Source organism: Thalassophryne amazonica, chromosome 22 (genome assembly GCF_902500255.1).
Source record: "Thalassophryne amazonica chromosome 22, fThaAma1.1, whole genome shotgun sequence".
Classification (NCBI taxonomy): Eukaryota; Metazoa; Chordata; class Actinopteri; order Batrachoidiformes; family Batrachoididae; genus Thalassophryne; species Thalassophryne amazonica.
The window spans coordinates 22,380,137-22,393,375 of record NC_047124.1 but is presented as its reverse complement, the minus strand read 5'-3'; the positions used below and the strand labels follow the sequence as shown (position 1 = coordinate 22,393,375).

Below are 13,239 nucleotides of genomic sequence, written 5' to 3'. Positions count from 1 at the left end.
GCCTTGATGTCCATCGTATGAGACACTGGGTGAATATTCTTGTCTGCGTTTACTTTGACACACTGTGACTCTTTAAGAACAGGTGCGGACGGTTCTGGGGATCATATTCATAACATCTGATGTCTGACAGCAGACGTCCACTCCCGACAAAAACAGTCTGCCTCAGTCTCCTTTTGAACATTAGGAAGCTGAGGGTGTTCGTTACCTCTGGCACAAATGCCAACTGTGCCTACTAATTGCTCAGGTTTTCCACCACTTTCGCAATTGCTTCCCAAATCTCATGTGAGAGGCTCTAACAGCCTGGAAAATTCAGTGCTGACCTTTTAGTCTCTGCACTCATTTATTTGGAATGGTAATGACATCATTACGTATTCAAACTAAATTGTCTTAATTGTGAGCCAACAAGTGGAATGTGTCCATCGCAAGAGTGTGAAATAAAAGCAGTTTGAAAGACGGAAGGGAACGAACGAGGAAGGCATCAAGGATGGAGGAGTGAGAGAGAGAGGAGAAGGTGTCATCGCTCATTTGTGCCACATGTGTTGATAAACAGGGTGAAAGGTCAAATTTGAGAACCTCATTTGGATGTCGGGCTTTTCTTATAATAATTAGTCCATGAGCCAGTCATCAATTTTGACCTAATCGGTACCACTGAAGGTGACTAAACGACACTTAGAATCCAGCCTCAGTATACCATGGCCTACACAAAAATGTATGATCGCCATCCCAGAGTGGTAGCTGTAGCCAGGTTGGGGTCAATGAAGAATTACATAGAGGTCAAAATTTTAAATTGCTCCAATCACATTGAAAATGTCGGAATAGTTTGCACTATCTGTCATGCTTAGTTATCATTTTACAGGGTAAGATATGTCACATGTCATAGAATCCAATAGATGTTGACCTTGTTTGACCTTTACCTTGGAGACCAAACATTCAACACAGTCAAAACTATTCCATTTATTAATCCTTTCATTTCAATCAATAATTTGCATCATTCTGTACTGAAATTGGAGCAACTTTAACTTTTGACCCCTGTACAAACTGAAACTGACCTTTGCCACAATTTTTGCTGTTTTTACCCCATAACTCCAAAACATTCCATCACAGATAGTCCAAACTATACCTTTTTGGAATCGTTATGACCAGAGAAGCAATGTGATATAGTTTTCAATATGATTGGAGCATTTTTAAAGTTTGACCTCTGTGTAATTCTTCATTGACCCTTACCTGGCTACAGCTACCACCCTGAGATTGCTATCATACATTTTTGTGTAGGCCATGATACACTGAGGCTGGATTCTAAGTGTCGTTTAGTCACCTTAAGTGGTACCAAAAACCTGCTTAGCCCATGGACTAAATTATACAGCAATATAGCTGTAATGAGCTGCTACAGAGGCGAGAATACAACCACACAAAATGCTCGCGAGGGAAGCCACCAAGACTCATAGTTGTAGATGTGACTGGAAAAACTGGGGAGAGTGCGGAAACACGAGGTAGCTGATTAGTTGGGAATTCTCACAATTAGCAGCGGGTGCGAGAAAAAGTGTTGTTTTTTTTGGTTCGAGCCCTGCATCCTGCTGCACGTCAAAGCAGAAGGTCAGACGTGAAATCATGCACGTGGGGCTCACATATGTATTTACAATTTAATAATTCGTAGTCTGCTTTTGCCGCCTTTTCACCTGCAAGAGGCGGCAGCATGCGTAATATGTTTGTAGGTTTTTTTTTTCCAGAGCAGAATCGATTCCAGTCAATCGGAGAGAGAGAGAGAAAGAGAGAGAGAGAGAGAGAGAGAGAGAGAGAGGGAGCTTATTATTCAGAACTTGGCGTGTTGGTAACTTTGATTTTCATCCTTCCATGGCATGGCCAAAAGGTAGCATTTAATGAAGTGCAGTTCAGAGAATAAATGGGGTCATCCCAGAGACAGAGCACCAGCGTCTTTTACTCGTCTGACACTGCTCCTTCCTGGGCCTCGCTAATGAAAAAACAAAAAAAAAAAGGGACATTTCTTCCACCCTGATACACTCTGCTTACTCGTATTTATCAAAACGTCTATCTGTCATCAGAATTCCGCAAACCATCCATTCTTGGCTTGTCACTTTCCCCAGAATATTCTCTGCTCTCCCATCAAACACGGGGAGCCTTAAAACTGAGAACTTAACTGCTCATTTAAGAATTCCGTCTGAATTGGCCCCCGTCATCAAAAGCAATTAGTCGCTTTCATGTGCGCTTTATGTAATGCAATACTTCATTAGCATCATTCATTCATATTCAGGAATGGATTACAGCCTCCAAATTCTTTATTGGGTGAGATGGAACCAAGCTGCTGGAGTTTTTGAAGATCAAGAAAAAAAAATGCCACGCAGAGATTGAATAATAAAGAGGGAGTTTGATTCCTGATGGAATTATGGGATAATTATGCCATCTTGTAATTATCTACATTCATTGATGAGAGAGAGGAGGTGATGAGGAAAATTATTCGGCTGAAAGTAGGCACTTACGTGGCAGGAGAAACATGCTAACAATGTTTTGCTCTCAAATATTTTAAAACGGCTAAAATTGGAAGGAGATGGTGTTTGCAAAAAAGATGAATCATCTTAATATTAAATTCAAATACTGGTTTGCAAAAGTGCATTTAAAAAACGTATCACAGGGCTGATGCACTCTACACACCACAATATAAATGTACAAGTAAATGTACACGTCCGTAACGGAGTTTTTGATATTGTATGATGTCATAATATGACTTCATTATGAAGTCATTCATACCAATCACAAATATTTCACTGATAAATATATGTCTTCCATCAACTATTTTATCTTCTTGGTTGTTGAGATATACAAAAAAAAAAAGAAGAAAAAAAAAAGAAAAAAAAAAGTGTTTTTCAGCCCATGCTTTTCTTGACATTGACCAAACTACTCTAAAATCTAATCACCTCTAGATATCTATCCAAGTTATATTCCCACCAAGTTTGATCCATTTAGGCTTTTTTGTTGCTAAGATATACAAAACTGGACTTTTTTGTAATATGATTTCCTTGATTTTTTTTTACCAAATTACTCCGAAATTAAATCACCTCTAGATATCTACCCAAGTAATATTCCCACCAAGTCTGAAATAAATCTACCTAACCATTTTTGAGTTATCTTGTCCACACTCACAAATACACACATGCCAGTGAAAACAAACCCTGGTATTGCCGCTCTGCTGCTGTGCAAGGTTTAAAAATAAGTAAATACATGAAAATCACCTAAACCCTGTTTGCAATATAAAACCAAAAGAGAGATTGGAGCATAAATCGCAGTGATATTTTGTTCATTCCGTGACCTCCTGCTGTTTGTATTTATTACTACATCACATATAACCTGCAGCTGTTTGTTGCTAAAATGACATATCTTCTCCGCTCTTGTTCGACTGTGACCAGCAAGCTAAACTGTCATCAGCAGCCAACAGGTTGTTTTGGTCGTTATATCCATCACAGAGAAATGACCCGGTGTTTTCGCCGAGGGCTCAGCGGCTTTAATATACTTCTAAACTCTATTGTCCTCTAACAATGTGCAACGTCTGAGAAGAAGCAGTTGCAACTTGTATTACAAATCCCATTTTCCTGTCATCTTCTGCCACTCGCTCGTCTAACCGCCAGGCGGTTAAAGGGTTCATTTTGGTGTGTGGCAGTGGTGCCTGTTTACTGTAGCTGGAGCAATATGCACTCACTGGTTTGGGAGATGATTTGGGTTCTGAGGGCCGCATGTGCAAGTGGGCCATCATCGCCTGAAGACGCTCACGTTCTTTAGAAAGCTGTTAAGAGAGAACAGGAGAGTACATTAGAGGAGAGAGAGAGAGAGAGAGAGAGAGAGAGAGAGAGAGAGAGAGAGCGTTTGATATGAGCAAAATGAGGAGGACAGGTGTGTGTGTGTGTGTGTGTGTGTGTGTGTGTGTGTGTAAGGAGAAGGGGGAGGCTGGGGGAACACGTGGGGAAGGGAGGGGGTGCCTACAGGTCAGCCAAAACAAATAGCATTTCATCTTTTTGTCAATAGTGGAATTTAGGTCAGAGAGGCTCTGACAGTAACAAGGTAGTTGGGCCATAAATTAGGTGGTCCTGAGTGTCTGCTCAAAGTCCTGTGGACACTGTTTGTGGGGATGGAGAGCAGCCGGCAGCTGCCGAGGGGTGAAAGGGTCTTCAAAACGGGGTGCCAGGCGGCTCCTCCTCCCCGGTCCAGTTAGTGGCCCCAGCCGTTGCCTATCATCAATCTAATTCACAGGGAGTGACAGGGACCGGACCGTGTGAAAGGCTCAGCCCCTTCACACACACACACGCACGCACGCACACACAAACAGACAACACAGAGGTGAGCTCTGACGCAGACCCAGGCCTCATTACCAATGACGGCTCTGGTGGAAAAAAGGAGAGCGAGTGAGAAATAGAGGGGAAGAGCGAGGAAGTGCTGGCTTCAGTATGTTTGGGGAGGTTTTAATTAAAAAAAAAAAAAAAAAGGAGAAGAAAAAGAAAATCTGATAATGTTAAAAACAACCCACACAGCTGTCATTTCATATTTTATATATATATATATATATATATATATATATATATATACACGAGGTCTATTAGAAAAGTATCCGACCTTATTATTTTTTCAAAAACCATATGGATTTGAATCACGTGTGATTACATCAGACATGCTTGAACCCTCGTGGGCATGCGAGAGTTTTTTCACGCCTGTCGGTTACGTCATTCGCCTGTGGGCAGTCTTTGAGTGAGGAGTCGTCCACCCGCTCATCGATTTTTTCAGAGACTGTTGCTTTGTTTGATAAAATTTTTTTCAAAACTGTAAGGCACAACTGAGTGGACACCATTCAATAAATTCAGCTGGTTTTCGGTAAAAATTTTAACGGCTGATGAGAGATTTTGGTCTGGTAGTGTCGCTTTAAGGACGGTCCACGGCGCCTGACGGCGATCTGCGCTTCGAGGCGGCAGCGTCTCGCCGTTTCAAGTTGAAAACTTACACATTTCAGGCTCTGTTGACGCAGTAAGTCGTCAGAGAACAGAGAACTTTCAGAAGAAGTCGGCATGAGGAGTTTATTCGTACATTCCATTGTTAACGGTCATTTTGTAATGAAAGAACGTGCGGGCAGAGTCGCATGTCGGGCTGGACCCGACCGCGGGGGGTCGCGGCAGGAAAAACACCTCCGTTGGAAATCTTAACGGGCAAGTTGGAACATGCCCAAGCTGTTAAACAATTTCTCAGTTACTCACTTGTTGAAAGCCATTAAAAGCCGCCTGAATTCTACAAATGGTTTTCAACACGGTGGTGTTTTTCCTGTCGCGGCGCACACAGATTTGCCGAGTCGTCACGGAAACGACTCGGCGAATTTGCGCGTACATCTTTCATTAAAAAAATGTCCTTAAACAGTGGAATGTCCGCATAAATTCCTCATGCCGGCCTCTTCTGAATCTTCTCTGTTCTCTCACGATGTCCTGGGTGAATTAAGCCTTAAATTAGGATGTTATCAGCTCGAAACAGGCCGACGACAGCGACTGGAAGCGCTGCAGGACGTCCCGCTCCGTGGGAAGTCCTTACACCGACAGAAACACCCCATAATCTCTCATCAGCCGTTAAACTTTTCACAGAAAACCAGCTTAATTTCTCGAATAGTGTCCACTCGGATATTCCTCACAGGTCCAGAAAAAATTTTGATAAAGCAACGCGCGCCGTCTCGAGCAGCGTGTGAAACAAAGGAATTCAGCCGAGAGGGCGGGACCACATCTCACTCAAGGCCTGCCCACAGGGAAATGACGTCACCGACACGCGTGAAAAAACTCACGCATGCGCACGAGGGTTCAAGCATGATTGGTGTAATCGCATGTCATTCAAATCAATATAGTTAAAAAAAAAAATAAAAGGGTCGGTTTATTATCTAAGAGACCTCGTATATATATACTGTATAAATGTGTGTAAACTATTTTGCAATACTGTGCAGAATTCTATTCATACGATTCAAACATTCTTGGAGCAGTGGATGTGGGAATGTTTGGCTCCATACAGGAAGGCCATACACAGAATACAGACTTATTTATTTAGATGTAATTTTAATATTAACAATTTCAGTTTAATGAGTTAATTGAGCCTCTGGGGTAGCATGGTTTGTTTTGTTTTTTTGCTCCCGTCTACAAATTTTTCATTGCACCTGCAAGTCCTGCACCTCCATGAAAGCAGCACAATCGTGGCTGGCAGTAGTGTGAGCTCTTTTTTTTTTAATAGTAACACCGTTATAATGTCAGAAAGCATAAAACAAATTAATAACTTATTTGTATGTTTGTTGTGCTATGTCTCTCTACTACTATATCTCTGTGGTTTGCACAAGCACTGCAGGAAAGTTGTGGGTTTGAAAATTACAAACATTTGTAGCTAAAAACCCAATAAACTTGACGTGATGGCGTTTAAAATAAAATAAAAAATGTATTCAGGTCTCCACAAACTGTGCCTGTTGCTTTAAACGGAAAGGAGTTGCTGCTGCTCTCTGCACATTCATTCATACGAACCAACCGCTACTTCAAGTAAGCAAATGTCACCGCCATCTTACCTTTACGCTAACCCGGATGTTAATAGATGAAAGTGAACAAATCCCGGTATGGCGCAAAAATGCAACAGCAGCCTTTTGTTAAATGGCTCCTGACATATTTGTACAACACCAAGGTCTCTTGAACGCTACTCCCGGCTTCATTTGCATCCATGAAATGTTTTGAATTTTCTTCTTCTCCTGCAGTACCTTGGCTTCAGCTGCATCGTGGGATAGCGTCGAGTAGATCCATTTACATGCTAGCATCTGGGTATCATTCAACTACTACTAAGTGCCGAACGGTAATTCAAATACCCTCCAGATTGTGACACACTGCCAGTAAGCTAGTGTACTAGCAGCTAAAAACTAAAATATATTTCTGACTAAAGCCTGATTATGTCACATTTACAGCGAAAGCGAAGTCAGCCACGCACATGCTGTGTGCTACATCCACGAATTAAACAACGAAGGCCCAGATTCAACTGTCAGATTTGTTTTTTGCGGTCTAGTTTAAAACAGACATATCTATTTGTTTCCAAAAGAAGTTGGGCGGTTGTCGGCGGTGCTGAGTAATAACGTCGCTCAATCAGCACTCTCATTATCTACCCGGCATGACTTCTTAATAAGGTCACGCTCCACCTACTGAAAATAGTTTTCTCCTTTTGAGCTTTCTTCAGGTGCAAAGTGCAGTTAATTAACACAGCAGACCGGGAGAGATGCGTTTGCTATTAATTGGAAGGGGAAAAAAAGAAAGAAAGAAAGAAGAGAAAATAAAGCGTACGCTTAATTCAATTAAAAGAGCCATAATGGCCTGAGGATTCCTTTGTTTAGTGGCTTTGTTGAATCCAGCAGGTCCTGCTTGTGTGGAAGCATTAAGCGGACCACAGTACGGCCTTTGTCTCACCCACACAACTTTCAAAAAAAATGCTAAGTTTTCGACTGCTTGGTGAGCGACTAAATGATGAATAGGCTTCCTGCAGTAAAAGGTGACAATACATGTCATTTATGTGATGGGTTTTTGCAGTTTTGCACCTGAAAGAAAACTTACCTGGATTTCCAGCTGCTGTACAACTTGCATCTGGACTCGACACTGGGCTGTGCTCCGATCATCCAGGGCGTGCTCGTTGTTTAGGTGCCTGGAGAAGAGACACGGGGACGAATTAGAAGAAAGAGAAACCAGCTCATACCAACACGTTCTGCCAGTTTGACAATCAGACTTTGACCGCAGGACCACCCAAGACACGCTGTGTGCAAACATGGTCCAAATCAGGTGGTAATTGTACGAGGAGTAGTGGGTGCAATATAATCTGACCTTCGACTTTAACAATGACTTTGGTGCAGGAGCCCTTACTCATACTATTATCAGTAAGTCCCTTCGGCTGCTCCCTTGTTTTGCACTCAGGGTCGCCACAGCAAACCCAAGGTGGATCTGCTTGTTGAACTGGCACAAGTTTTACGTCGGACGCATTTCGGCTTTACTTGCAGTTGATTTTTGGCCCCCGAAAATTTAAACTATTGTATAAAAGTCAGTTTTGATTTGATCGTTTTTGGGAGGGAAGGTCAGTGCTGACGATTTTGGATGATGATTTCTTCCTCCTCCGGCTCCTGCATGTCAGCAATGAGGGCGCACGATTCTATGCAGATGATTACATTTTTTTGGATGTGACTCCTTAGATGCTTACTGGCGGTTCAGATTCTGAACCGCCAGTAAGCATCTCAAGAGGAAGGTCACATCCAAAAACTTCAAAATTGGCCAACCTCTTTAACTCACAGAGGTTTACCTGTATTACAATATTACATTTTTCAATATGAGAAATGACTTTTTAAAGTCCAGAATCAATATGATTCAAATTCAACTGCACTTAGAATTGAGATGGACGTGTTGTGCCGCTTTCGTTCAGCAGAGAGCGCAATTTATTCCAGACCTAATCTGACTATTATGTGATGTCACCTCCGCTTCAAACAGCTGTGAGACAACTGTATCATCCCAGCACTTGTAATGTTGTGTGTAAGGTTGATTCAAATTGGACTATAACTGTAGAAAGAGATGCAAAGTTTTTCCAAATTCATTAATTTAGTGATAGAATCTGACCTTTGATCTTGAACAAGACCATGAGCACAATTTTGGTGCAGCATCAGCCGAAGAAGACAGTGTGCAGATTTGACTCAAATTGAAAAGTAGTTTTAGAAGGAGGAACAATTTACATAAAATTTATTAAGTGACAAGACAATCTGACCTTTGACCTTAAGCAAAATGTCACCTGAGGAGCACTGTGTGCAAATTTGGTACAAATCAGATTAACTGGAGGACGAGCATTTTTTTAAATGAAATTCTTTAAGTGGACATAGAAGCTGAGCTTTGACGTTGAGAGAAACTTTGTAGGACCCCCTAAAGAATACTGTGTGTAAATCTGGTACAAATTGGAGAGTAATTGTTGGAAGAGTGCTGCTATTCTTGGAATTCATGAAGTGGTCATAGAATCTGATCTTTGACCATGAGCACAATTTTGATGCAAGACCATCTTGAGGAACATTATAAGGTTGGTCCAAACTACAAAGTAACTGTCACGACAGAAAAAAACAAACAAACAAAAAAAAAACAATCAAGAAATTTTTTCAGTGGCGTGGAGTCTGACCTTTGACCTTGAGCATACGTTTGATGCAAGGGAATCTGGGGAATATTATATACAAGCGTGATCCAAATTGGACCAAAACTGTACAAGGGGAAGCAATTTGTTTGAACTGTGGTCAATGGATGGACAACGGCTGCTGCATCACGGCAGAAGATCATCTGGCCTTCGGCTGCTTGGGCTCCAAAGACACCATGATGAGCTCGAAGAGAGGAAGCGCGTCACACAACCATTTTAAAATCCATCAAATGTGTCAAAGCAAGCGGACGCAACAAATTACTTTCATTTCACACCATGAGGAAAATTGCCGAGGATGATAATTACAGTATCAACTTCACTGCCGTTTTGTTTTTAATGATAATATTTCTATACTGGGACAATTATCTATAGGATCCTGTTAGGAAGCATTGTTCCGCTCTGAAATGAGGTAATTAGAAGCAACATGGCGGTGTGTGGTGCCATGTTTAACATGACAATAGGCCTGCGCCAGTTTAGATGGCTAACTCTGGTGCCACCCTGAGTGCTCCCTCCACCCCCCCCAATAGAGAGAATAAAACATGCCAGCCCAGCAGAACGGTATTGTCTGCTTCGTTTAGAGAAAACAATGCACACAATTTAACACCGGCAACATTTGACACACACAAAAGCAGCTCTTCTATCCACCAGCAGTCATATTAAATGTATCTGGTGTGTTTGCCTCATTAGAAGGAAAAAAGCAGCCAGACAGCCATAACAGTCAATGAGGGCTTTTTTTTTTTTTTTGAGCTTGATTGGATTTTGTCTGTAGGACACAAAAGAGCTTCGCCATTACTACAGACCTTTATCCCACATAAAGCACACATATGCAGATGTGCACAAACATGTGTGCCAATGTGCCAAAGCAAAAAAACAAAACAAAAAAAAAAACATGTTCATAAATCTGGTGTGAAAAGGGTTTTTTAAAGTGTGGCGATGCTGGGTAATGAGCCTCTATCTAAATGATCATTGGTGACAAACTCACAAAGCGAGCTTTGAGGAGGCATGCTTATGAAATGCCAGAGCTGCCACTTTATCTCCAGTAATTATAGGTTAGCTTGCAGACCCTTCAATGATCATTTACAGCGCTGCCTCCGGTGCATTAGAGGGAGTACAAAATCTCTTTCTCTCTTTGGCTTTCACTTTATCTAAGAACACAAACACACACACACACAAAAGCACCTGCATGCTTACATTATCACAAATGCTCACCAACACATGCACGCAGACAGGAAGGCTGATTCACATCACATATACATACATATTTTTTCCTGCAAAGCACTCACTCATTGTTTATATGCAAAACAAGAGAAATGACTGAGCTTCTCTTGACCTGCCAATCAAAAGCTGAAAATTTCACACACACACACACACATTGAAAACAAATGTAATTCCTGCATGTGCTTCTGTTTTCGTGATTATTTCATTTCAAGAATAAGGGGACATAAAAAGGAAGAGAGAGAGAGAGAGAGAGAGAGAGAGAGAGAGAGAGAGAGAGAGAGAGAGAGGAGGTGCCTAATTGCTGTTTCAGAATGCACATGCAAAAAAAAGGGGGCGGGGGCGAGGGGGGGCATTTCATTAATCATTTAATCACATCCCTCGCAGGATGAGGGAAACTAATGTTGCAAATACCCTTTTCATTTCACTGCCCATAATGCTATCTTATGCACTTGATGTATGGCATGTGTCATGAATTACAGCTGCTTCAAAAGCACGGCGCGGCCTGCTCGCCGTCCCCGAAGATAGCTCATTACAAAAAAACGAGAGAGAGAGGGGGGGAGAAAAAAATCTTTATTAAGTTTGCCTCTCATCGACAAGCAGGTTATTTTTACACACACACACACACACACACACACACACACACACACACACACACACACACACACACACACACACACACACACACACACACACACACACACACACACACACACACACACACACACACACATGCTGTGTACCACTGGCCAGTTAGCAAGGTGATTACAGGCAGATTACCATGTGCATTTATGAAATATTTAAATGGCAGCATGTCCTTTTGTGCATTAATAATGCCACACAAAGACAAAAGAGAAGAAGGGGGAAGATCTGCACAATAGATGTGCAGGCAGGAAGCAATAATGAAAGAACACCTTATTTACAGTCTCGCTTCCTCTCTGAACTATAAACTGTCTTCTCTAATTAGTCCAAAAATCTATTACACCTCTTCGTATTATCCACTTCTCTCTTACGAGACCTTCCTCACATGCTCGTACTGTAAGGAAATTGTCATTGCACTGCCACGCTGATCGCTGCATTGTTACCTATTTTTGCATCCAGATATAGAAGCAACTATGGCTCAGTTAACGGCGTAGAAACCTAAACATGCGTGAGAGCAAAAAGTCCTTTGAAGACATGAAGAAAGGTGGGGAGGAGAGACTGCTTTAGTAACTTCAACATCATCCACATCTCCAAACAAATTCAGTCTCACAGGCGCCCAAACCTAGACACGGTTTATGCTGGCTGTTCATTCATCATTTTAGAGGGGCATCGATTTCTGTTTTGAAGACGGAATTATATGCGATGAAGGTCATGGAGGGAAGACACAAACAGAGACGGATCAAAAGTAGAGAAAGTAAAGCAGATGCTGTGTTTGGAAAGTGCACACCTCCACCTCCTCGCTAACCAACAGCGTACATGTAGATCTTTTTGATGTCATAGTCTTAAGATTAGATTTCTGATCTGAAACCACCTCGATGTCAACTATCTCTCCATAAACGTCTTTGAAAAGAGTCTACTTTTTGAGTAATCATGTATGTAGTCAGGAGACTCACAAAGGTTGTTCTTGTGACCGATGAAAGTAAACGAAGGTCTGCACAGGTATCAGGATTCTTACCTTTAAGCCATTGTTTAATGTGAGATTTGATGGTGCAATGGTTACAAAACAATGTGTGTTACAGGTAACACTGCAATGCTTTTGTCAGAGGCACTCTGGAGTATCTTGTTTTTTTTTTTTAAGGGTGTAGAAAGGACGGATGGAATAAAATCAAAGTGAACGGGTTCATCAGACTTTAGTTAGTTTAGTAGTTTTAGTTTAGTAGTTAGTTTATTTAGTACTGAAGCTGTTGGGTTGGCTGTCTTTAGCAGTCCTATGAGGGTGATCCTCTTGGCAGGATGATGGGCATCTCCAATTCCAGGGTTGTCAAAAACCAGCACATGATTGTGGTGGAGGGTGGACTTTTTTCTGGTTCCGGAGCACAGCGGTGTTCTGCTGTATCTGTTAGCTGTTTGAACTGAGCTGTTTGAGTTCTTTGAATTAACAGTCTTTTTCAAGACTTTTTTACTTTTTTTTACTTTTTCACCGTGCTCCAACGCCTAAAGAAGACCTCTAACGGTCGAAGCATCGCGACGGAGCTCTTTTATCAGCTAACCTTCATCAGCGTTGGCAAGCTAACTAGCTTGCTAACGCTTTCGTTTTTATTTTTATTTTATTTTTTAGCACTGTTGTCGTGCTGCTCCACAGCCTGCCTAGTGGATTTTTATTTTATTTTAGCACTGTTGTCGTGCGTTACCTGTGCTGCTCCACAGCCTGTCCAGTGGATTTTTATTTTATTTTTTAGCACTGTTGTCGTGCGTTACCTGTGCTGCTCCACAGCCTGTTCAGTGGATTTTATTTTATTTTTTGGCGCTGTTGTCGTGCGTTGCCTGTGCTGCTCCACAGCCTGTCCAGTGGATTTTTATTTTATTTTTAGCACTGTTGTCGTGTGTTACCTGTGCTGCTCCACAGCCTGTTCAGTGGATTTTTATTTTATTTTAGCACTGTTGTCGTGCGTTACCTGTGCTGCTCCACAGCCTGTCCAGTGGATTTTTATTTTATTTTTTAGCACTGTTGTCGTGCGTTACCTGTGCTGCTCCACAGCCTGTTCAGTGGATTTTTATTTTATTTTTTGGCGCTGTTGTCGTGCGTTGCCTGTGCTGCTCCACAGCCTGTCCAGTGGATTTTTATTTTATTTTTAGCACTGTTGTCGTGTGTTACCTGTGCTGCTCCACAGCCTGTCCAGT

General features: G+C 41.8%; 1 protein-coding gene across 8 annotated transcripts in view; it reads right to left on the bottom strand.

Moving 5' to 3' along the window:
• The window catches only part of foxp2 (forkhead box P2), a 223,351-nt gene that overhangs the window by 26,295 nt on the left and 183,817 nt on the right, over positions 1 to 13,239 (bottom strand). For all 8 annotated transcript variants that reach the window (XM_034163713.1, XM_034163719.1, XM_034163717.1 and 5 more), the window contains 2 exons: positions 7,602 to 7,689; positions 3,710 to 3,793 (listed from right to left, as the gene is read on the bottom strand). In XM_034163713.1, coding sequence (XP_034019604.1) covers positions 3,710 to 3,793; positions 7,602 to 7,689 — 172 coding nt within the window. The remainder of the gene's footprint in view (positions 1 to 3,709; positions 3,794 to 7,601; positions 7,690 to 13,239) is intronic.